The following is a 26,551-nucleotide window of genomic DNA, read 5'->3' as shown; positions in this document are numbered from 1 at the left end:
AATAACAGACCAAAAAATTAGATTTAAAGCAACTTAAAACAGAAAAACTAAAAATACTCAATTTTTTTAGAAAAATTACTACTTTCATTTTGAAAACAACAAAATGATCTACACCAGGTGATTTAGCAATAATAATGCGTATTTTTTCTTTCCAAAGATTAGTAGGTACCTTACATAAAAAACGAATAACCCTATTCTTTTTCAAGAAATACGATTACCGTAATACAAAGCTTAGTTCTACCCTTTTTATCTCTTTCGATAACACCTCTACACTCTACACCAACGTTAACTTTAACCTTGAAATAGACAACTTACCCTACTTCCATATAACTTTTTGTGTTTTCATCGTAAGTGAGAGTGAGACAAATAGCTACGATTTGTAAAGGCCAGACTTAAAAAGTTCAAAAATGTAAAGCCAATTCGTATTTCCGTTTTCAGCGTGTGTCGAGCCACATTAATCACTTCTGTCTACTGTCCAAGACGTTAACGGTAAAGGGATAAGTTCTAATCCTTTTCTAAATCTAGCTACCTTTTTTCTGTCCTACACATCACACCGGGGAGATACAAAAAGAGATGAGATGGATCATCCGAATATTTAAAATTAATTGGAACTTTTTTCTAAAGAGAAAGGTACACTTATACACTTCATAATACCTAATATAATTTAATAAATTTATCATAAATTAATTTTAATAACCCATAATTTATATGTGACAGCTATTTAAAACACATTTTTTTAAGTAAGCAGATTTAACTGCAATAATTCGTTCTATGTGATGAAGTTTTTCCAGTTTTTAATTTTCGCCGCCTTCAGATCTATAACTACTACCTTTCTTTATTGTTTTCACCATTGCTTTCACATCTTTTAGCATTTTTGGTGCCGTTTAACCAGATCACTTTAACCCACCCTCCCACCTCACTTCCAGGGTCACTATTTACAATATATTATCCTGTATACAGCGAGGAGTACGGCAAGGAGACTCCATCTCACCAAAGCTATTCACAACCCTTTGAGAAAACACTTTTAAGAAGGAAGATCTGAACGGATATGGTATCAACATAAATGAAGAGAAGCTCAGTTATTTGAGATTCGCAGATGACATCGTCCTTATAGCCGATCGTATGGATGATGCAATAATAATGTTGAACAAATTATATCACGCTTCCTTAGAGGTCGGCTAAAGATCAACATCGACCAGACGCAAATATTGACTAATCTGGTGCTAAACCATAATATTGTTGTTGATGGAATGGATATTGAGCAGACTGCATCTTATAAGTACTTGGGACATGAAATTCTGTTGAGAAGAGATGACCAGACGTGCGAGCTCCCACGTCGCATAGGATTAGTCTGGGCAGCGTTTGGTAAACTGAACTATGTATTTAATTTAAATCGGACTTACCCATATGCCTCAAAAGAAAAATCTTTGGACAAGTGTGTGCTGTCTGTACTCACTTATGGAGCCGAAGCATTAACACTCACAAAAAAGGTAGTGAACAAGATTTGCGTAACTCAGAGGGCTATGGAGCGCCACATGTTGGGTGTCTCCTCACCCAACGAAGACTGAATCCCAAACGAAGAAATACGCCGTAGAACAGAAACAACAGACCGTTGTCGAAAAAATCGCGTCGCTAAGTGGAATTGGGCAGGACACGTCGCCAGATTGTCAGACTAATTTCTTCCAGTTCTCTCGGTCTTCAGGTTCCGGCAACTAATTACCAGCGATTATTTGGACGACGCGCCGTCTGTCCATCGTGTAGGTGGTCTACCTCTGCTTCTTCTATCTGCTCGTAGGCGCCACACCGTCATTCATTCTGGACACGTGGCCCGCCCAATTCCAATTCAGCTATGCTTTTGCGCTCGGTGACATCTGTAAGACCTGTCCTTCTTATTTTCTCCTTACTAACCCTGTCTCTGAGAGGCAGTCCAAGTAATGACTGTTACATTCTTCTTTGAGCCACTCTAAGTTTGGTTGCTGTGGCCTGGATTAAGGAAAGTATTTCAGTAATTTGGCATATTGTTCTTGAAGATGTTTGATAGAGCTCCATGTTACGCCCATGCTTAAACGATTCTTCTTTGCAGTTCTGAGGTTTGGTTGTCCCTAGTATTCATATATTATATGAACTAATTCTATTTTGTTACAACCGACGCAAGATTTTAATTTTCGGTTTTTTTAAAACAATATTGTCAAAATAGATTTTTGTTGTTTAAATAATTGAAATAATATGAAGCAAGTAGTTGTTTTTTATAAAAAAATGTCAATGAAACTAACAATCTAGAAATCTGAAACTAAAAATCACCCTCGTCAGAAAATCTAATATGTACCACACTAAATATTGGATAATAGTCTGGGCTGATTATCGGCGAATAGGCCATTTTTGGGAAAAGTTATTTACCAGCAATTTTATTGCTGAAATCGAATTGTAAGATCCTATATATTAATAATATAGGTATGCAAAGTCCTCAGATAGTGTGCTACTTTTTTTATAAACAAAATGGCGCACGAAAATCGTGTTTTTTTTTCAATTATTGCTCTATAACTCCGAAGATTTTAATTTTACAACAAAAACACTAAAATAAAAATTCACCGTGATTAAATTCTGCATAGAGACGCGTTTCTCCCGATCTGCTCCGACGAAAATTTTCCTCGGAAAATGCGGGTTTTCCCAACAAAATCTTTAATTTTTAAATAAAATTTTAGATAAGTAATTATCTACCAATAATTAAATAATTTGGTGACTTAAAAGCCTTTTTGGTTTAGATTATAGTTACAGAAGCTGATGAAAATTAAACGAATATTTTAGCAACAATTCAATTGTTAATTAATAATTTACGGTCACAATAATAACCAAAATAATTATGATACACTGATCAAGCTTTGAAATCTTATAAAGATGAGATGCCTATTTAATATTTTGTCGACAAAATATGAATTTTTTATTTTTTTGCATAATCTTTAAATGTTTAAAAAAAAATAGTTATAAACAAATTAACGTTTCTCAGAAAGTTTTTATTATATTATAATTTTAAAAAATAGCTAAAATGCGCATTTTAAATATCTTTAAAATAGATGCTTTAAAACTTTTTTGCAACCATTTGTAAAAAAGTTATGAAACAGCAAAGTAAACATACGATTACTACTGTGTTTATAATATTTTTTAATTCTTTTAAAGCGTAGAAGTGAGTTTAAAGTACAAGCTAATTATTTACAAAAAAATATATAAATTTTCACTCGGAGCGACGACTGGCCGCGTGATGTACACTTTTAATAAATAATGCATGCTGCGTGTCAGTCGCTTCGAGTGAACATTTTAGCTCCGACTCTGTATCAGGCCTACGTTTGCGCTAAAAATTACAAAAAAAAAGTATATTTAATCTTTGATTAAAATATAACCATTGCAATAATTTTCGACATTCTTTGTGAGTAATTAGGTTGTACCATAGACTAACTTTTAAGCTTTGAAACAATTAAAACAAATTATAAACAACGGAGATATCGTATATTTTTTTTGCTGTTTCATAACTTTTTTTCAAATGGTTGGAAAATTTTTTTAAAGCATTCATTTTCAAGATCTATGAAATACGCATTTTAAGTATTTTTTTAAATTAGAATATAATAAACAATTTCTGAGAAATCTTAATTTGTTTATAACAATTTTTTTTAACATTTAAAGATTATGCAAAAAAATTAAAAATTTATATTTTGTCGACAAAATATTAAATAGGCATCACACCTTTATAATCTTTCTAAAGTTTGATCAATGTCTCATGATTATTTTGGTTGTTATTGCGACTGTAAATTGTTAATTAACAATTTAATTGTTGCTAAAATATTCGTTTTATTTTTACCGGCTTCTGAATTTATAATCTATAACAATAAAGCTTTTATTTCACCAAGCTATATAATTATTGATAAATAATTACTGGCCCAAAAAATTTATTTGAAAATTCGAGATTTTGTTGGGAAAACCCACGTTTTCCGAGGAAAATTTTCGTCGGAGCAAATTGGGAAAAACATGACTCTATGCAGAATTAAATTGGGGTGAATTTTTATTTGAGTGTTTTTGGTGTAAAGTTAAAATCTTCGGAGTTATAGGGCAATAATTGAAAAAAATACGATTTGTCGGCGCCATTTTGTTTATAAAAAAAAGTAGCACACTATATGCAGACTTTGCATACCTATATTAATAATATATAGCATCTTATAATTCGATTCCAGCAATAAAATTGCTGGTAAATAACCTTTCTTTGTACTTTACTAATTAGACCAGCGTATTATAACTATTTTTTTTTTCAAAATTGAAAGATTATGCAAAAAAAAAGAAAAATTTATATTTTGTCAATAAAATATTAAATAAGCATCTCATCTTTATAATCTTTATAAGTTTGATCAATGTATCATGATTATTTTGGTTATTATTGCGATCGTAATTTGTTAATTAACAATTGAATTGTTGCTAAAATATTCGTTTAATTTTCACCGGCTTCTGGAATTACAATCTATACCAAGAAAGCTTTGATGTTACTAAGTTATTTAATTATTGATTAATAATTACTTACCTAAAACTTTATTTGAAAATTAGAGTTTTTGTTAGGAAAACCCGCATTTTCCGAGGAAAATTTTCGTCGGATCAAATTGTGAAAAACATATCTCTATGCAGAATTTAATTGCGGTGAATTTTTATTAAAGTGTTTTGGTTGTAAAGTTATAATCTTCGGAGTTATAGAGCTATAATTGAAAAAAATACGATTTGTCGGCGCCATTTTGTTTATAAAAAAAGTAGAACAGTATCTGCGGACTTTGCATACCTATATTATTAATACATACAATAATAAGATTCGATTCCAGCAATAAAATTGCTGGTAAATAACTTTTCCATGAATTTTGCTAATTAGCCCAGAGTATAATTAGACGTAAAAAGAACAGCGAATCCATATTTCAGAAATTAAAATGCATTAGATGGATATCTCTCTCTTGTCGTTTCCCCATTACTGAGGATCGTGATTTCTTCCAATATTCCTAACAATTCTTTTTCGTTGGTCTCTGTCTTCATGTGCTCTAGGAGCTTCGCAGAATGAGTTTCCAACTGAATTTTTAAATTGGTCGGACCATCTAGTTGGTGATCGTCCTCTTGATCTTTTCCCCGGACGTTTCCAGAAACAATTAATCTCTCCAAACTGTCATCACCTCTGCGAACCACGTGACCGAAGAATTGCAGAATTCGTTGCAGACATATTGTGGACAGCCTCTGTTTAATCTCAAGTTGGTTTAGAATGGAAACGTTTGTCCTATGAGCTGTCCAAGGTATGCGCAACATTCTTCTCCAGCACCACATCTCAAAGGCATCAATTTGTTGGCGCTCGCGTGCGCGCAGAGATTAGAAGAATTAGATGGATGGATGGATGGAGAAAAAAGGTTAATACTGAAAGAGAATGTATTAGCGGAATTATTCGAAATATGGAACGAATGCAATGCAAGTAGTGGTGAAAAAAGACTAAGAAAGGTGCGAAGAGAGATGGTTAGACAAGACATTTCTGTGAAGAGAATATAACCTTAAAACAGCGGTGCTCAAAGGGTCGATCGCGATCGAGCGGTCGATCGCCAAAGTTTTTGAAGTCGATCGCAATTCACGGAAAAATTACAAATGGAAAAGACGGGGAAAAACACTCACTGAGAAAATAATATACACCGTTTTTATAAATTTTGTGAAACAATACGAGCTACAAACACACAAATGTAAAAACTAGTGTTTATTACAACAGATGGTGCACTATCTATAATAAATGGCGTTTACAATAGATTTGTTGCATTATGTTGAGCTAACGATGACTTTTATATCATCCACCAGCAAGTTTTGTGTTCCAAAATTTTAAATATGAACGACTTCATGAAGATGACAACAAAAATTGTGAATTCAATCAGAGAGCGAAACTTGCAACATCTTTTTAAAGCGCAATTGGAAGCTAGCGACTCTGAGGAACACACTGATTTACTTCTGTATATTATAGGTGTGAGGTGGTTTAGCCGTGGAAAATTTTTAGTTCGGAGATAATTCACCTCCCGAAATAATTTCTTTTCTAGAAGAACGAGGGGATGACACTCATCTACTTCAAAACGAAAAATAGCTCAGTAATCTGATTTTCGTATCAGATTTAGCAAATCATTTGTACTTCCTTAATTTGAAACTACAGGTTCAAAACAAAACAATTATCGATATGATGAGCGCAGTACATTCCTCTGTCAAAATTTAAATTATTGATTAATCAAATGAACAGAAAGGATTTAAGTAACTTTCAATCGGTAAAAAACGGGTAACCGCTTATTACTAGAAGGAGCTACAATCAGTTCATTACATAGCGAGTTTGAAAGGCGCTTCTGTAATTTTAAAAAACTGACAGATATTGTAACATTCATATTTAGTCATTTTGTTGTGAAGATGTGGAAAAAATTGCCACTGAAATATCCATTCCTTTAAATATGGAGATCATTCCGTCTAGGCCCGAGCCATCAATACGAAATCTTGGTCTTTCATATCGTCTGACAAATATCTGTCATCTGTATCTTTGAGGCAAGTAGCTCTGCAGCTCACAGCATTCTTTGGATCAACGTACCTACTTGTGTGATTCTGCATTTTTCCAAATGAAAGTAGTGAAATCAAAGTATCGTGATTGGCTAACTGACGAATATTTCTCATCATGCTTGCGGTTGGGCCTCGATAATTACGTAGCATCATGATATGACTTGTAGATGTGCTATGATAATTTGACTTGTGGATGATAGCAGTACCATTCACTCTCTACACTCTCTGTAATTTCGACTTTTTATCAAATAGAGATGTGAAACTTTTAGTTCTCAAATTGTTTTTTTGCTATTAGTCGATCGCTGGATGCTTGCAGTTTATATGGTTGATCCCACGCAGTATAAGTCTGAGCACCACTGCCTTAAAATATATGGTTAAAGTTAAGAAATAATGATAAATAGGGTGGACAAATCGATACTAAAAGTAATTAAAAGTATTGCTTTATTTCTCGATTATTTTTCAATTATTTCTTCAAAATATATTTATGATATCCCTCGTAAGAATTTCAACCCGATTTAGTCTAAATCAGGTAAAATTTGGATGATGCAATATACGACCCTTATTTATACATAATATGACCATTTAGTTCGTTTGCTTCTTCTCACTTATTATTAAAAATGTCGTGATGTGAAACAGTTCTGTAAGTTGTTAAACGTTTACAATATATTTATGATTAGTGTTAGATTTGGTATATTTTTATTATCAGTGTGGATTACACTAAGTAAGTATTAAAAACTTCAGGTTAAAAATTTAAAGTTTATAATAATATCCACAATAAGCATTTTTATGAACGAGCAATCTTAGCGATATTTTTCTTCATCTTCTTTTTTCTAGTTAGTGTGACCAACAAGTCAGAAAAATCCGGGACATGGCCCGAATTACGAAGTCGTGTCCCGGCGTCCCGGACAAGGCTTCCGGGCCATCCGAATTTTCAACATTTTGGTAAAATTATATTTTGAAATTTTGAATACGGTAATCTTCTAAGAATTCACATCAAATTGAATTGGTGGGACGAAAAAAAGTCTATAATGCAACTTAACATTGAAACCTTACATAATATTTTGTTCGTAAAATTTAATTTGAAATATGAATGTGTTGATTTTTACAAGTTTTTAAAAGGGTCACTGTCATTGTTAAAGCAAATTTCATCGCAAGAGAAATATGATTTTAAGAAACAAGCAATTTAAACAATGAATATATTTTGTTCGTTGAGGTCAATTTAAAATATGAATGGATTAATTTTTAAAGGTTTTCTTGTCATTTTTAAGCAAATTCAATCGTTCGACAAATATGATAGTAAGAAGTAATCAACATAAAAATATTCTGAAGCTGTTTTCTTGTGGTACGTTTTGACAATTACATTTTTGATGGGATTAAGCCACAATTGGTTGTAATGATAATTACATTTTTATATTAACCTAAGGTTATAATATAAGAAAATCCAACATAGTTGATTTTCTAATTTTTCCTTTTTTGAGAATAATTTCCGAATTGGAAGTCAAAACGTCAAAAACTATCAAAAATTATTACAACCAATTGTGGCTTAATCCTATTAAATATATCATTGTCAACAAAAAAATGTTAATAATCAATAAAATGATGATACTAAAGTTCTATATTTAAAAAAAAATGACCCGATTTTCATTGAAAAGTCCCGGATTTCAGGTATTTTTTTCAGCCTTGTCCCGAATTCGACTAAATTACAGTTGGTCCCACTAAGCATGATCGATTATGCTAGTAGGCCTGTTCATTGCCATCAAGTCTTCCCCGGACGATGAGGTCCAGCATTCTCGTCATCGATTTGGTGGTCTACCCTGTGGTCTTTTACCTAATGGGTTATTCGTTTTTGCGCTTTGAACGAGTCTTCGTTAATATATTCGTCTCTGTCTGACCAACCTTCCTATGTCCTGTATTCCACAGTTTTGTCTGATGTTTTTACTTAATATTCTGTCACGTAGAGTTTTGCCTTGTTAGACCAGGGCGCATCTGTAAAAATATTAGTACATTTGGATGTTGAGAGGTGACTCTTATTTTTTTTTCAGCAATTGCTTGAAAATAACTCATATAATAATATTTGAGTTATCCTCCCACTCAAAAAGGTCCAGAACATTGTTTAACCTTTAACTGCACGCGCTGGCGTATTTTGTACGCCAGATATAAGAATTCTACTGCAAATATATTTAAAAATTTAATTTTTGACCTTGTTTATCTCTCTAACCTATCACTGGAATGTGCTTTACAATTTGGTTTTAGTTTCGTTATAATCGGCGTTCTGGGAAGATCGCAATTTACAATTTATTATTTGTTGTTTCCGGTGGTGGACAATATACGCCACGATTATATTAATATAAGTAGTAATATAAGTGCATATTTCAATTGTTTTTTAGTCATTATGGCACAAAATATATTTTTCTTTATAAACAATACTTTTTCTCCTGTAAAAAATCACATTTCAAAAAAATTTTTATTAGTAATTTTATTTATCATGGAATCCAGTTATTCCATGATTCCACTCGGTATGTGTAAACAACACTCGCTGTGTAACTGTGCATATTACCACTTCATCAGAGGAGACGACTTGTGTTAATCAATGTGATTTGTGATTCTCAAAAATAGCTAACAAATTGATGGAACTCAGATAGGACAATAAAGTTTAGTTCAATTGTATAGATAAGTCACACCCCTGCTTATGAAATTTCAAATCTTTGGAGTATAAAAATAAACAAAAACGCGATGCAGCATATATGTATCGATTGTAGAAGAAATAAATATTGTTGGTTTTAAAACTCAAGAAGTCAAATAAAATAGAAAATTTAAATTTGACATATAGACAAGAAAAAAAATCACTGAATCGAAGAAATCGGGAGTAGCGAGATTTGGTCTTCTTAAAATCCAATGTCTATAGTCCAAAGACGCTTATCTCCTTCTCATAATATATCCGTCAATTATTGTATAAACAGTGGTATAAACCGTTTGATATATTTTTAATGTTAGCTTTACGATCCCTAGTACGAAGTACCTTGTTTTTGTGAATCGAAACTGAACACACTCGCCTTCAAATTCAAAAATTGCGAAATACGTATAAACCATATGTCGCCCCCGCCACTCTCTCGGTCTAGTAACAGTTTGCTGTCTCGCCACTGTACTCGTTACGTGTAATCAAGCCATTAGAGACCACCGCCTTAAAGTAAATGCACTAAAAATATTTGAACTACATATTAAAGAAAATTGAAATATGCTACTTACAAATCTCAAAGCAAATTTTTTCTGCCAAAGTTACAAACCATAAGTTTTACCAAAATCACGTTTTTACGAAACAAAAAAAAGAACTCATTGAAAGAAAATTATTAGATTTAATAAGAAATTACTGAGCGTTTACAGAAAACATCTTGATAAACGAAAAAACGTGAAAATCCCATCATAAAAACGACAACAGCTTAATTTATATCTCATAAGAAAGTCTTCTTCTTAAATTAATACAAAGCGTCATATCTGAGAGCGAAATGTAATTTCAAAAGATGCTAATTCCATTCAAACATAAACAGGATTGTCACAATCACGAAATTAACGTTTTTGAGGATATTTTCCCGCCTTTTCCCTAAATACGTACACAAGTCTTTTAATTGGTGTATTCAATTGGTATAAAGTCATCCAAAAGCTACAGCTAATTTCCTACAAGTTGTTTTTGTTTGACTTTCAAAACATTTTTTGGCTTATCTATTTTGCAGTTTTGCGTATATTTTTTGTGTTTATTAATATACAGTGTGTCAAAACCAAATGAAATAAATTCATTATTTCGTGAATGACGGATTTTGGAAATAAATCCCGAAACAGGTCGACTTTTATTTTTAAATTATGATTTTTTGGCAAATTTATCATACTAGTGACACCAACCGTCTGGGTGTGATGACGTAATCGATGATTTTTTTAAATTAGTAACTATTCAGTAACATAACCATTAATATAATTATTTATACATATAGAATGTCTAAAAAAAATTGTACGCGTTTTTTTGTTGCATTTATACACTTCTCCAAGAAATTAACGCACCACCTTCAAAATTGGTTATTTTTGATGTCTCGAATTTCCTAAACCTGTTGTCCAATTTAAGTGATTTTTTTAACAAGTTATAGCCTAATCTTTAACAATTTCGCTGTAATAATATTGTTGCTAGACAGTTAAATTGTCATTGTATACCGGGTGTACCAATCAAACTGTGATTTTTTTCTTCAAAGTTCATCACCCTGTGGAATATTCTTGCATTTATAGAATACTGAAATTAAAACCCAGCTATGTATAGCCTCATGTTTTCTTAACATTCTGTTTTTTGATTCATTCGCTTGTGATGGTGAATCAGGCAGGGTGTTTTTAAATAAGTATGGCGAACTTTAAGGGGTAATTCTGCATGAAAAAATAATGACAGTTTGATTATGTATGTCCGCAAATTCTACGTTTCCGACATAGGCGGTGTTAAATTTTTTCTTACAAACTGACGATTTATTTATTGCCCTAAAACCAATTGAGTTATCGAAATAAATTTTGAGTTGTAAGAGGTAGTTATGATACATTTTTTGACATACAATTAAGAATTTTATGTTTACCATTGGCGTACATAAGGGTCTTATTACCCGTATGCATGCCAGTGGTGAATATTAAATTCCTAATTGTATATCAAAAAATGCGCAATAACTACCTCTTAAAACTAACCAAATTTCATTTGTATATCTTAACCAGTTTTAGAGCAATAAATAAATCGTCAGTGTGGTAAAAAAATTTTCAACGCCCCTATCTCGGAAACGAAGCATTGCGGACATAAGTTTATAAAGCCGTCAATATTTTTCATGCAGAATTAGCCCTTAAAGTTGGCCATACTTATTTAAAAACACATTGTATTGACAAAAACAAGGCTAGTTGTTAAAGTACCCTACTTTTTTTATTATCCATCATAAGCGAATGAATAAAAAACAGAATTGCATACGCTGCAGACGGGGGTTGTGAATTGCATAGTGTAGAATTCCTTCCCTTTAGTCTTCACTACAGCATCCATTTGGCTTGCATATTGTAGAAGCCTTGGAGGTTGTCACCAGGAAATGGGCCAATAAAGTTTTTCAATTAAAAATCTTTTAAAAATATTTAATTTACAAATATTTTTATTAGGTTGAAAAACTTAGTCTTTTATTTGGCAGATGCCGCTAGGCACCTACTCGTCAGTTGCGGTGGGAGATGGATATGTCGAAAATTTTTACCTGGGCCAGAGAAAAAGCAGCCTATGCAGTCTCTGATGAACCTCTAACAAGAGGTGAAATCGTCGATAAGAGTGCTGGCTGCACTCTCTGATCTGAGTAAAAATTAAGACAGTTTTGGTTTCGCACCGCAACTGAATGAATAAAAATGGTATACATTTTTATTTTTAAAAAACAGAATGTTAAAAAACACGAGGGATGCTATAGTTGGGTTTTACTTTCAGTATTTTATAAATGCTAGAATATTCCACAGGGTTACGCGAACTTTGAGAAAAAAATCACAGCTTGATTGGTACAACCGGTATATAATGACAATTTACCTGTCTAACAATAATATTCTTACAGCGATATTGTTAAAGAATAAGGGTATAACATATTAAAAAAAATCACTTAAATCGGACAACAGGCATAGCATAATAAATCTATTCTTGGATGTATTATGCTGTGCAACAAATTTAGGAAATTCAAGACATCAAAATGACCCATTTTTAAGGTGGTGCGTTAATTTCTTGGAGAAGTGTATAAATTTTTTTATATAATAATGATGCTGACTATGATTTTTTTTCAATTACTACATTTTTGTAGATGTGAACCAAACATATCAGTTATAATCGAAATTATATTGTCATTCTAATAGTTTACCTAATTAGCCTATCACTGACGTTTTACTACAAAAATTGTCAATTCATTCTGTTCATGTTGTCTTAACAATTTTCCTGGTTCCAGTTAGTCTATGAACTATTATTAGATAAATTAACTAGTCAACAAAACAACGGAATTCCCATAAGTGAATCCCGTATTTTGTAACATCTGATGTAATTATACATATTTCGAGAACTCCCCCTTTTATTTAATTTTAATAACATTTTCAAAGAATTTTCAAATAAGTGTAATGTATAATTTGTCCAACTTTGGTGTTATATTTGTTTGTGTCATGGTGAGAGTGTGTGGATTTAACTTTGTGGTGTTTGTGACTTCAATATTCTTCCTTACAGATCATGTAAGTCGTTGAAAAATATAAAAAATAAATAAATAAATTACTTTATTCAATTTTAAAAGTATAAAATATATTTTGAAAAATAAAACAATGTAAGTTAAAAATTATAAAATGATTTTTAAAAATACAGAAAACATAGTATGAAGCTTAGCACAAGTCTACAGTACTATATAGTGTACCTAAAATTTTTTTTGTTCTTACTTTTTGAAGTGAATAAATACATCATCTTATCGCTCGCTATGATGTTTTGCACGAGCCTAAAATACTATTTAGTATCATTCGAAAAATCAAGATGTGTGGAGTAACATTGCGGTCCACAGTAATATCTATACACATGATAATAATTATACACTTGTTATAATTTTATATACATAATATATATTTTTATAACAACTTGAGAACCACTGGATTGATTTGGCTAATTTTGATTTCAAAATATTTATATAAAATAAAAAAAATAAATATAATTAACTAAAATAGACTAGAATTAAATAAAGTTAAATGAAATTAAATAAAATTAAATAAAAGTAAATAACATTAAATAATATTAAATAAAATCGAATCGGATCGAATATAAGAATCGGATCGAATTTAAATAATATATTAACGAGGCGTTCTTTGCAAGAACCCCAGTTGTCAGTATTTACAACATTGGAGATATTTAAAAAAAAGTTATTTAATTGAACCGTATTAAGTTTACGGAAATTCTCAAATTAGTGATTTATTATTTTGATGATTACACACAGTTTACAATATAAATAACATTATTTTTTCCTTTTGTTTATTTATGAAGGACATTTATTCATTTGACATATGGGGTTTTCGCAGGAATTGTTCATTAATTTATAGGAAAAACGATATTTATAGTAATAAACCAAAATAAAAAATGAACGAAAAATGGTGTTTACTTATAAAATCACACAACACAACTATTCGAAGGAACTTTAACCTATAAAAACCTACTGACAGCCAAGCGATAAAGTTTCCCGCAAAAACACCAATAGTCATTAACAACTATGGTTTTGAAGGCAATTGCGCTTGACATATGGGGTTTATGCTGAATCGCCTATATTTTTGTCGCTTATATTTTGGACTACTGTGATTTTAATGGAAGTTTCTTACGCGAGGAACGTAGGTAATTAGTCCTTCAATCCATAGATGGCATAAGTCCATTTCCGAAAAAAAATGACAACTGGGGTTTTTGCAAAGAACGCCTCAGTTTAGCAATAAGCAAACAGATTCAGAGGGAAACATGGGCAGACTTGTTTTGATCCCTATTTGCTAAAGATGATGATAATGAACCGTCAACACCAGAATTGACAACTAACGAAGAAATAAACATTGAGGATGGAGATATAAAACAAGCATTAAGGAAATTTAGAAAAAATATAGAAAAAAATTATAAAAAATATATGGGAAAAAAATAGAAACTTACCACTAGATGACAAAATACGGAACGAATTACTAAAGTACGGAAGATCAGATCTGACCAAAAAAGTATTTAATTTCTATTGTAACTTATTCTATTCATTTTTGATCACTTGTCTCTACTGTCTATTCTACTGATGCTTATCTATAACTGTTGGATCTTATTTTTCAAGATTATCACTATAAATCATCTAGGGTCTTTCGCTTGCTACTTTGCACTTTCTTGACAATATATTGTCTGCTTTTTAAATCATTCATACTTTTGGTAGCATGACATTACCTGCAAATTGGCAATTTAAAGTTTACTGCTTACATCTTCTTCTTATTGCGCCGTCTTCTTTCGAAGATTAGCGATCCAAATGGCAACTCTAGTTTTGGAAACTGCTGCACGAAAAATTTCTGCGAATGAGCGGTCAAACCATCTTCTCCCACGAGTCTTTCCGCCACTAGTTCTGGCGCTTTCCTACTGATCTCTTGCCCTATACTTTCTTTCGTATCTTCCAACATGACTTCTATTTTTTTATTATTCTTAGGAATTCTTTTTATTTAGTCATGCGCCAAAGTACCTCATTGTTAGTAACTTTTTGTACCCATGGAAGTCTCAGGATCCATCTGCATTCATCTCTCGTCACTCTATTTTTTAAAACGTTTTTATATACTTGGCTTGGTTGCTGTCACGATCTCCGCAAATTTTATAATCCATTTTAAAAATAGTTCTAGGCTACCTAGGTATCTCAAGTTTTCAGAATAGCTTGGAACTAGCTAACAATGCAATATTTAACTGCTATTATACAGGGTGATTGATTAGTGGGGTAAAGCTCCGTAGATCCGTTATAGTAATGGATAGCGATAAAAGTGAATAACAAAAATTATAGCCAACTTTGAACTTCACATTACAAAATTAGTTAGAATGTTACAGGGTGTTCGATAACATAGTGACAGATCAAGGTTATGTTTTTTTTAATGGAACACCCTGTATTTTCTTTTATATTCAAAATCTTCCTAACTTCTCCATTACAAAAATATAAAGGTTTAGTATGTTATACAGGGTATTTACAAAGTAATAACCAATTTTATATGAAAATCGTAACAAGTTTAACTCCCTGTATAAATAAAAATAAGCACAACGGTAATGGTTTACTAATGTCAAAATTTTCATAAGTAATCGATATTGCTAATTTTCTTTATATTGAATACAGGGTGAGTCAAAACGCAAGTACATTATTTTCTCAGTAATTTTAAATGAAACACCCTATATTTTATCACTATCGAGAAGTACAATTAGCGTACTTTAATTTTTATATAACATTCCCTATGTCTAAATTTATTAGTTTTCGAGATATTTTCATTTTTCAGAGCAAATTATTAATTACGGGTCTAAATCTATCCAAATTTTAGGCAAGCCATGACTGAATTGTCTAAAACTGACAATTTACGATTACTGATTATCAATCTGTAATCGAAGTTGGTTAAAATTTTTGTTATTGACTTTTATTGCTATCTATTACTATAACGGATCTACGGAGCTTTACCCCACTAATCAATCACCATGTATGGATAAATCAATTTTTTTTTCAAACTATTTTAAAAATGTGACTAATGCAATGATATTTTAAAGTATGTTAATAAATCGATATCTACAAATTGATGGTGGGTCAGTGTCATTAGACTGCAGATCGAGAGTTCCCTAGTTCGAACACGGTTATTGCGTATCTTTTTTTAATATTTTTAATAAAGTACTTTTTTAAAAGTGTAATTTTTGGAATTTTAAGCATTTTATATCGTCAAATTATTTTATATTCTCTTCTATAAATAATAAAAACGTTTTATTATAAAAAAAGTTCTTTTTATAAAAGTTTAATTATTTCTGTTTCAGTATTCATTGTCCAACTTTCACAACCATACAGCAAGACAGAAAACACTTATCCTTAGCATCTCATAATTTTACTTCCGTTATCCAAGCATATCTATTTCAATTTGAATTAATGATTTATTGATTTGTATTCACTTGGAACTTCTTGTAATTGTTTTCTTTTCTTTTTCAGTTATACATCATGCGCGCACCCTTCTACCTCGTGTGTGCCACTTTGGTAGTGAGTATCAGAAGCGAAGACCCTACGGCAAATGGCAACTACTTTAATCGAGGACAACTGGAACCAGTCAACATGGCAGCCGACCAAGAAACCATAAGTTACCTTCTGCCCAAATTGGCTGCTAAATACCGGCCAAACAGCGAGTGGACTGGAGTCACCGATCCCAGATTTTACCTGCTTACGGAAATGGAATCCAACGACTTCGATAATCAAGTAAGTGATGTGTTTCTTGCTCTTTCCAAAGAAGTCTCAAAATTGTACTATATGTTTTAGAAGAGATAATATATATTATAAGGTTCGGAAAAGATTCCGCGGTTATTACAGTTAAACCTAAAACTAAGATTAATGTTATTACATAAATGAATATTAAACTCACCCCTTGAACCGCGTCCAGTTTTACTGTGCCGAACTTTCGACATCCTGTCTGATGTCTTCCTCGGGGCTTTCGGAATCTCAGTTTCCTGAGCCTTTGGAAACTTCACTGTTCACTACTCACTGCCTGCAGCAGTCTCATCAAAATTGTCACTCCATTTCTTACGCGGTCGGCCGATATTTCTTTTACCACTTGGTGATTTATCCTTTACTACTTTAAAAACCGGATAGAGAAAAATGGTCAAACGTGATCGCGAACATCAACTAGTGGATTGCATAAGAAGAAGAAGAAGACTTTAAAAACTCTACTGACGTAATTTATTCCATTTCATTCCATTTTCTGTTTAGTGTCCACTCGTTTATACCCATTCTACGCCTTAGTGGGCACTCAATGGAAAGGAGTCCCTGGCGAATATTATGTAAAGATTGTGAGAGATATGTATGAGGGAGTAACGACTAGTGTTAGGACAGGTGTGGGAGAGACTGATAAATTTCAAGTGAAAGTAGGATTGCACCAAGGCTCGGTGCCTAGTCCTTATTTATTCTCATTAGTTTTGGACCAGATAACAGCGAAACTACAGGGTAGCATTCCATAATGCCTAATGTACGCTGATGATGTAGTGTTAATAGGAAATAGTGAAAACTTACAACAAAAACTGGAACAGTGGAGGAAAAAGTTTTAAAACTTAGTAGGACAAAAACAGAGTATTTGGAATGTTCATTTAAAGATGGAGTTACTACAAATAAAATGGTATCTTTGGATGGTGAAATGATTGTGAAAAGCAATAGTTTTAAGTACCTAGGATCGGTATTACAGAGTAATGGAAAAATAGATGGAGATGCATGCAGTAGAATTACTACTGGATGGATGAAGTGGAAAGAAGCGAGTGGTGTGTTGTTTGACAGAAAAATTCCAATGAAGCTGAAGGGAAAATTCTATAAAACAGCCATAAGACCGGCTATGATGTATGGAACTGAATGTTGGGCAGTAAAAAAGAAAGAGGAACAACGAATGCATGTGGCGATAATAAGAATGCTTAGATGAATGAGTGGAGTGACAAAGAAGGATAAAATTAGAAATGAGTATATTAGGGGAAGTCTAGGTGTGGCACCAATTGATGCCAAAATGAGACAGCATAAGTCAAGATGGTTTGGTCATGTTCAACGTCGAGCGTTAATCACCCAATACGAAGAATAGCTGAAGTGTAGATTCCTGGAAGGAGTAGGAGAGGAAGACCAAAGAAGACCTGGGGGGAGACGATAAGACAGGACATGTTGGTAAAGGGGATTAACATTGATATGACCCAAGATAGAATTGTGTGGACAAATGCAATTAGGGAAGCCGACCCCTCATAGGGATAAGGCAAAGAGAATGATGATCTCCACTCGTTTATACCCTGTACATAACATTTTGTTCTATTCTCGTCACTCCTTGTTCGGTCTCTCAATGTATTTCCTGTAATTCTTCTGATATGAGGATTCTCATTTCTGCTGTTTCCAGCATCTCTGTGATTTGGCTGTGTCGAATTTTATTTCTGATGCATATTTCATTATTGGTTTTAAACTGACTGGCCTTAATTCTTGATTTCATCTTAGTGGTAATATGTCAGTTACGTCATATAGTTAATCCATATTATTAGGACATCCTACTTACATTTTCAATTGTGTACAAAAGATGTATCTTTAAGTCTTACTCTGTTAAATGCTTTCTTCAAGTCGATCAAACATAGGAATGCGGGTCTATTGTATTCTAATGCTTTCTCTGTACTCTGGTTTATGACTAATATTGCATCTGTACATGACTTTCTCATACGGAAACCTTTTTGCTCACCTGCTAAGATAATAAGCTGTATTATTCGTTCTCGCCAAATTTTAGTTGTAAATTTCAGGGTAGTATTTAGCAAATTAATATCTCTGTAATGTTCGGGTTGTTTCTTCTAGCCCTTTTTAAACAATAGGATTCTGACACTCCACGATTCTCAGAGCCAATCCTTATCCCAAAGTTACGGATCCAATTGTCCGAATTCCTTTACCTACATTACTCTATCGACTAGAAGCTCTTCATCTTAAGGACCTGCTGGGGATAGGGGTATGAACCACCGCAAGTCCCTCTCATGGGTTTTCAAGATCCGAGGGGCACCGCTTCATTTGTTGGCTCTTCTGGATCTTTGGATTGTACTTCTTAGTGATCAAACGTCATAATGCAGTAAAAGCAATGGCGACGAAGTGTTATGCAAATCATATAAGCAGCGTTACTCTTCTACATGAGAATGCTCCACCACATCTAAATCATAAATTTCAATTTATCTATTTGCAAACATGAAGTAGAAGGTCCTGGAATATCCGCTTACTATGAGAATACTGAAGGTAGACAACCATACCTACGAATATGCCTCCACTTTTCTCTACCTTCTTCTTCTTTATGTACCATGTCCTTTCAGAACGTTGGTTACCATCATAGCTATCTTAATTGTATTCACTGCCACTCTAAATAGCGTGCTTGTATCAACATCATACCAATCTCGCAAGTTCTTCAACCATGAGGTTCTTCTTCGTCCTGGACTGCATTTGACTGCTATTTTTCTTGCATTATATGTTGTAGCAACCTATATTTGGGACCTCTCATTACATGTCCGAAATACTCCAGCATTCTCTGCTTGATGCTTTTTATGATCTCAGTAGTCTTGCTGAGACGTTCTAGTATTGTGGAGTTTCGAATCTTCTCCTCTTCTCCACCAGGAAGCTTTTAAAATTCTTCTATAGCACCACATTTCAAAAGCCTCAAGGTGATTTAGATCGATTTTATTCACACTCCAGCACTCGACACCGTAAAGTAAGACCGAGAACACGTAGCAGCGAAGTAGGCGGATCGTCAATGCCAATTTTAGGTCTCTGTTTTCTTTACCTAGGCTCAATAATAAATGACAACAACAGCAGTCAAGAGATAAAGGCACGGATTCTAAGCGATAATAAGTGATTTTATGCATACAACGACTTAATGAAAAGTAAGTTAGTGAATTGAACCAGTGGTCACATATGATGTGAAACGTGTACCCTCTCAACCAACGATAAAAATTAACTGAGAATATATGAGCGCAAAATACTAAGGAAGAAATTTGGACCAACTCATTACAGCGATGGTTCGTGGAGAATTAAAATGAATTACGAGGTGGATGACCTAATGCAAAGAGCAGATATTGTTGGATTTGTAAAGTCACAAATACTAAACTGGCTTGGTCACTTAGAAAGGATACCAGATAATCGAGCTGTAAAAGTAATCCAGAGATGGAAGCCCCAAGGATATACAACAAGAAGAAGGCCCCGGAAAGATAGATAGACGACGTAGAGTACGATTTTAAAACCATGAACATCAGGCAGTGGCGAACGAAATATTCGACAGGACAGAATGGCCTGCTTAACATTGTTAAGCAAGCCAAGACTCACAAAGGGTTGTAGCGCCATTAGAAGAAGAAGACTAGAATATTCTGTGTTAATTGTTTTTAGGAATTCTCCCTAAAATTACCAAAAATATGTTATCATAATTATGTTTATAGATTAGTTAAAACAGATTAACTCATTTCCTGATGATCGTGGAAATTTTTTCAAATTTGTTAAATAAACCAAACCTTACATATTATAAACACAAAAAAAGTACAAGATTTGTATGATCAAAGCTATATTGTCAATAATTCTCCAGTTTTTCCGGTTTTCTACTACTATCCTCCAATTTTTGCCATCTTTTAATATCGGAAGGGAACATACGAACGTCAACCATTCATTGTTTGGTCGCTAAAATAAAATGTCTCTGGTTAGGTACTAGTACACTTTAGAAGACCAAAAATAAGCATTTTCTCAAGATTTTTTTTCAGAACCTTTATTAAAAATGAACATAAAACTTTTTACATATTAATATTTAACTCTTAGAAAATACAAAAAATATATCTTTTTTCATTTATGCACGTACACTAATATTGTAGAGGGCGCCAAAGACAAGGCCTCGAAAAAAAGCAGTTCCGATGGCGGACAGTTAATCTCAGGATTGGGATATCTGAAACAAAAAAATCGTACTGCATTTGAAAAAGAAAGGTTTCTTACGTGACAATTTACCGCCGTTAGTAAATAATTACACAAAAAAAAGGTTTTACGAAAATTTTAAAAAATTTTGTGAAAAAATTGCTCGTTTTTCTTCAGTCTTTCATGTTTAAAAAATATTTATTTTTTATTTTTTGATCAAATTGTGGTAAATTGTCACGTAAAAAACCTTTCTTTTTCAAATGCCGTACGATTTTTTTGTTTCAGATATCCCAATCCTGAGATTAACTGTCCGACATCATTTTTCGAGGCCTCGAATTTTGCGCCCTCTACAATATTAGTGTACGTGGATAAATGAAAAAAGATATATTTTTTGTATTTTCTAAGAGTTAGATATTAATATGTAAAAAGTTTTATGTTCATTTTTAATATAGGTTCTGAGAAAAAAATTCTTGAAAAAATTATTATTTTTGGTCTTCTAACGTGTACTAGTTAGTACCTTTGAACTAAAAATGGACAAAATATTTTTTATTTAACTTAATGCCTCGACAACTAATGGCAATTGGCGGAGTACAGTTGATTTTGCAATCAGATACCTAGTGTAATATGTAGTGTCTAGTGTGTGCATTGAGTAAATGTCTTGTTACTTTGCAAAATCGACTTCATTGCCTTTACAAAGAGACGCTAATTGTATCCAAACGTCTGAGGTCCCTCCGGTGAGTAGGTACCGATCCCACAAGGATAGAAACTATTTTCATTCATTGGAATTTCTGTTTTTCTAAGAAAAAAAATACTATTTAAATACTAACCAAATTAAAAAATCGCTCAATTAAAACTAAGTGTATCTAGTTTTCAGTTTTTGCAACAAATGCAAACTTTAAAAAACTTCTTTAATGCTTTTTTGTGTCTTTCATAGAATCCCTCACACCCTCTTAAGCCATAACTTCTAATAAAGTTTGTTGTTTGCCTTTACAAATATTTACTAACAATCTAATACTCCTTTCACGATCCCGTATTATCGATTCTAATCATATTTAGTGGAAAAATTGCACAAAACGTACTAGACTGTACGTGATCTATCATCCCAATCACATCCTATGGGGTGCCATTTTTATTCCATTTAGGAATGGAATAGGATTGCTGAGAAGTCGTTTATAATTTCTAGACCAGTCCATTATGTTTACGTGGTTTTATGTTACAATATAAAATATGTAATATGTTATAAATTCTTCAAACATTGAAAATTCAGAAAATGAACTTTGACGCTAATATTGTATCACTTCTTCGCCTTAATTAATCCAACTTTGGACATAGACCCCCTTCCCCCCAATTCATTCCAGTGTTTTCTATTTTTACTCCACTTGCTTCCAGTTGTGTTCTACAATATTCTTAATGTCATCAGCCCATTTCATTTGTGGCCTTTCTCTGCTTCTCCTTTCTAACCATGGTATTCATCATTGTATTTCATGGTTCCATCTTTTATCCTTCAGTCGGGCATTGTGTTCTGCGAAGCTTCATTTTAATTTAGCAGCATGTTCTCCTACGTTTTTTACTTTCGTTTTGCTTCTAAACCATTTGTTTGTTTTTTTGTCAATAAGTCTCACCACGAGCATTGATCTTTCTATCGCTCTCTGTGCCTTAATTATTTTATCCATATTGGCCTCAGTGAGTGTCCACGTCTGAAAACCATACGTGAGTATAGGGAGGGAGGATACACTGATCGTATACTCTGGTTTTCAAATTTTGTTATATTTTAGTGTTTCTCAAAATCCAACTCAGTTTTTCAAATCGCCCACGCTAACCTTATTCTTCTGGTAATTTCGGCAGCTTAATTTTCAGTAGTAGTATTGAATCACAGTTTTTTTTTAATTTTCGACAATGTTGGCTACAATTTCTTAATAGCTTGGAGACTTGTTGTTTCCAAGACAACCATCCATAACTTCTACCAAAGAACTCCATGCTTCAGATTTATCCTAAGTCATTGTATTCTTGAACAATCTGTCCGATTTTAAGCTTCGAATTTAAGAGGCTACAAAAATGTCTTATCTAAGTTTAGCTTCAGAAAGTACAGAAAATTTGTCGCACAGGTAAAGCAGTCACCTTATTTATTTCAAGCTTTGACAAACTGCTTCATCAATCATAACTTTATGTGAAGGGGAGGCAAAAAAATTAATTTTAGATCAACTAATACATCACGCTGAACATTTTTTTGTCTCGGTACAAGTCTTTCTCTTCTCTGAGTGGCCATTCTTTCTTAACGTAATGTAAATTTCGTGCTCGACTATCCCACTGTGCACAATAAACATGGATACTATCTGAATCGAGAATCTTCTTATCTTTTTCTTCTTTTTGTATAGACATGACTCTGTCTGTTTTTTCAATGTGCCTCTAGTAAGTTGTCGTTCCATCGTTTTCGTGGTCTTCCCACTGATCGTTTTCCTATTGGGGAACCGTCTCTCGCTGCCCTGACTACCCTATTTGTTGTCTGAATCGAGAATGCTGACCAAAAAGCAGTGATATTATTTTGAAGTATCCACAGAGTTACCAACATTATTAAGTTATTTAGCAACAGCTCAAGATTATCATACGTTTCTTTGAGATGCACGAAGTGAACAACAGGTACCAAAGCATAAGTATTTCCATTATGCAACAAGAATCCTCATCTTACAAGACTCAATAAATAACCGTCATAATGTAGAATCATCAGCTCTCAGTTTCATAACTACTTCAGGAATATAGACAGTACACCCGTGAACCCCCTTAAGAAAAATATTCCGCTCTTTTTCACGATGCCTTCCATGAAAATGAGGTTCCTGGGCCAACAGATTTTTATCTTTCAGTCATGATCCTAAGATTTACAGCCTCCTTCGATAGATCCAAGTCTCTCACTAAGTCATTTAGTTCAGCTTGGATAAACTGTTGAGGTTGGTCTAGGTATATCAAGATTGATTTTGTCTTTATCGCTCTTTTCTGCTGTTGGATAGTGGGAAGAAAAGGTGGAAGAATAGGGATTCCCTGTCCATGAGGTACGCTTAGCAGACGGTAAATCAGGATACTGAGTCGTTTATTTTTCGAATTGAAACCACTGACATCGCAGGAGCAAAAGTAACAACCATCTCCACCGTCTTTTTGATTTCCTCCATACCATAGGAATGCTGAAGGGTAAAGAATTAGGTGTACCATTTATCCATTTTCTCAGTAGCTCGACACACTGAAAAAAACTTTGCGTGGAGCCTAAGGTTTATCCTGGTTACCAAGCTTTGCACCGAACTAAGCGTGATAAGCTTTCTTGATAAATTATGTTTTGTTGATTCTTGTTGTCGTTAAGCAACGTACATTGTAACAATATATTATATCAGGGCTGTTTTTAGATTTTCTTGATGACATTGTGACGCACTACACACTCAGAAAACAAAACACAACTCGATGCTATAAATAACTGGCGCTAACTATTTCGTAAACAAATGCTGATATCGTCAATTTTATATCCTAACTTTTATCTATATGTGTAGGTAACTTGTTTTTCTGTTTTTTTTTTATATCTTTTCAATTACTAATATTACAACTAGTTTATAATCTCGCTTTGATGTTCTGATGAAAAAATAAATTGCTTTAAAGTTTAGCAAACAAAGAGTGCAAAAATCAACTCCAGAACTTGACTAATCTGACTAATTTGATTAGATTAATTTTTATTTAAATTTTTTTTAATTTGATTTTCAATATCAAATCGTCTAAAAAGAGTGAAACTATATTTATAGTCCATATTTTTCCAAACGGTCGGCATGCAAAATAAAACAGTCACCATTTTGAAACAGTGCTGCAGAATGACGCAAACATCTAAGAACATACTGCGTGACATCAGTGATTTCAAATGATGTATGAATTGCTATATAATCATATTTAAAATAATTTTACAAAATGGAAACCGTCCTCCATTTTTTCAATGATCTGTGCCTTAGTTTTATTATTTCAGTTTTTTGATTCAGGTAATAATTTATTTTAATTCATCGTTCCTATATCTAAGTCGATTGTATAATACTTATACATGGTTTTGTGATCAAGATACCCAAGAAAACTGATAAATGTTTATTTTTGGTGTGAAAAAATTTAAACTAATATTAGTTTTGTACCCAGTGATGAGGAAATATTAGTTTGTGTTATTGACAAAAGTGATGTAGCAAAAAAGCTGTAAGTACAAAATAGATGTAGATGTTTAACAATGTATCTTCCTTACAGCATGCATTAACATTATACAGCATGTTTGTTTTTCACACACACTAATATTTCTTACACAACTACACCTTAAATATTTGAATAGTAGCGAATAGAGCTGTAGCGCCATAGACAGCGAGAGAGAGAGAGAGAGAGAGAGGGCGATTTACTTGAAACTGCAATTTTCAAAAATGATTGAAAAAAATTGCAATTTTCGACATATTTTGTCGAAACGTCTAACACTAGGTAATCTTTGGTCTTCCTCTCCCACTCCTTTCAGGGAATTGCGATTAACAGTGATTACCGTTCACTGTCCTAAGCATCTTATGTTCTCTCATTTTGGAATGAGTTGGTATCTCACCTAAACTTATTCTCATATTTTCATTACAAATTTTAACCTCATAATGATACCCACTTTGTTTGTTACTCCACTCATCCAAGTACTCCCATTCCCATCACATTCGTTGATTAAATTTGTAAATAATTTCTTCATCCATTATTATCATCATCCAATATGTAACTTTTTTATCGTACTATGTTTTCTAAAGGTTTTCATCAGTTCCCCTTTCTGCTTTAATTGACTTTCACTATTTTCTAGTAACAGCAAAAAACAGCATATGTTTGCCATCAAAGAATGTTAATTTGAAATTTTCGTCTTTTTAGATCTATCTTTAAGGAGAATAAATAGTGACTAAGCCCTAAGCTAGGGTTAATAACAGGGGGGAAATTATACAGGCAATTAAGGGGCGAAAGCTTGAATATTTTGGTCATATAGTAAGTAGACCTCGTCATAGTCTGCTGCGTTTGATTATAGAGGGCAAAATAAAAGATAAAAGAGATGTAGGAAAAAGACGAATATTACGAAATCTAAGGGAATGGATTAGTCTGAGCTCTAACTCTAAACTATCTAGAGCTGCTGTAAATAAAATAAGAATTGCCATGTTGATATCCAACCTTCGATACAAGATGGAACTTTAAGAAGAAGATGAAGAAGAAGCTCTAAGCCTTGATGCAATTCTACTTTGTCGTCAACTTTAACAACTTTTCCCAAATACTATGTTTTATTCCCATAAAAATATTTCACCATCATCACATACTCACCGAAAAGTCCATTTTTATCAAGTATCTACTGCTGAAACTCTTAAGGTAACCATCATATGGTTTCTTAAGATGCATTAATAATATATTTCGTTTTTTTTTTTTAATTTTTTTCTGGTTTTTGATTAATTATTTGTCTCCTTTTTCTCCTTGTGTAAAAGCCGCCTTAGAGTTTGTTCGGGGTAAATCTTAAATAATGTCGGTGAGAGACAGCAGATTTATTTAAGACCCTTGCTGATTTGGAATACCTTGCATAGGCTGTTTCCAATTGTGGTTCCCTTGCCTTTGAATTAGCATACATTTGTTTTTCGTTTCTCGTATTAAACTCATGTTTATATTTGTTTTCTCCAAAGCTTCCCATAGTTTAATTGTTGAGGTACCGTCATATGCCTTTCTCAAATCTACATACAATAAAATGTACTTACTGGTTAAAAGCAACTTTCATTTCTGTCAAGACAGAATGAATGGTTAATATTTGATCTACCTCTCCTAAA

At 32.9% G+C, this 26,551-nt stretch overlaps 1 protein-coding gene across 2 annotated transcripts in view; it reads left to right on the top strand.

The window, feature by feature from the left end:
- The first annotated feature begins 12,729 nt into the window (after positions 1 to 12,729).
- Positions 12,730 to 26,551, top strand: part of LOC114338674 (uncharacterized) — a 47,464-nt gene continuing 33,642 nt past the window's right edge. For both annotated transcript variants that reach the window (XM_028289280.2, XM_028289283.2), the window contains exons 1-2: positions 12,730 to 12,825; positions 16,296 to 16,556. In XM_028289280.2, coding sequence (XP_028145081.1) covers positions 12,760 to 12,825; positions 16,296 to 16,556 — 327 coding nt within the window. In that variant the 5' untranslated portion in view covers positions 12,730 to 12,759. The remainder of the gene's footprint in view (positions 12,826 to 16,295; positions 16,557 to 26,551) is intronic.

The sequence above is a fragment of the Diabrotica virgifera genome, chromosome 1, assembly GCF_917563875.1.
Source record: "Diabrotica virgifera virgifera chromosome 1, PGI_DIABVI_V3a".
Lineage (NCBI taxonomy): Eukaryota > Metazoa > Arthropoda > Insecta > Coleoptera > Chrysomelidae > Diabrotica > Diabrotica virgifera.
Note: the sequence above shows the minus strand (reverse complement) of the source record. Positions and strands in the feature narration are given on the sequence as shown.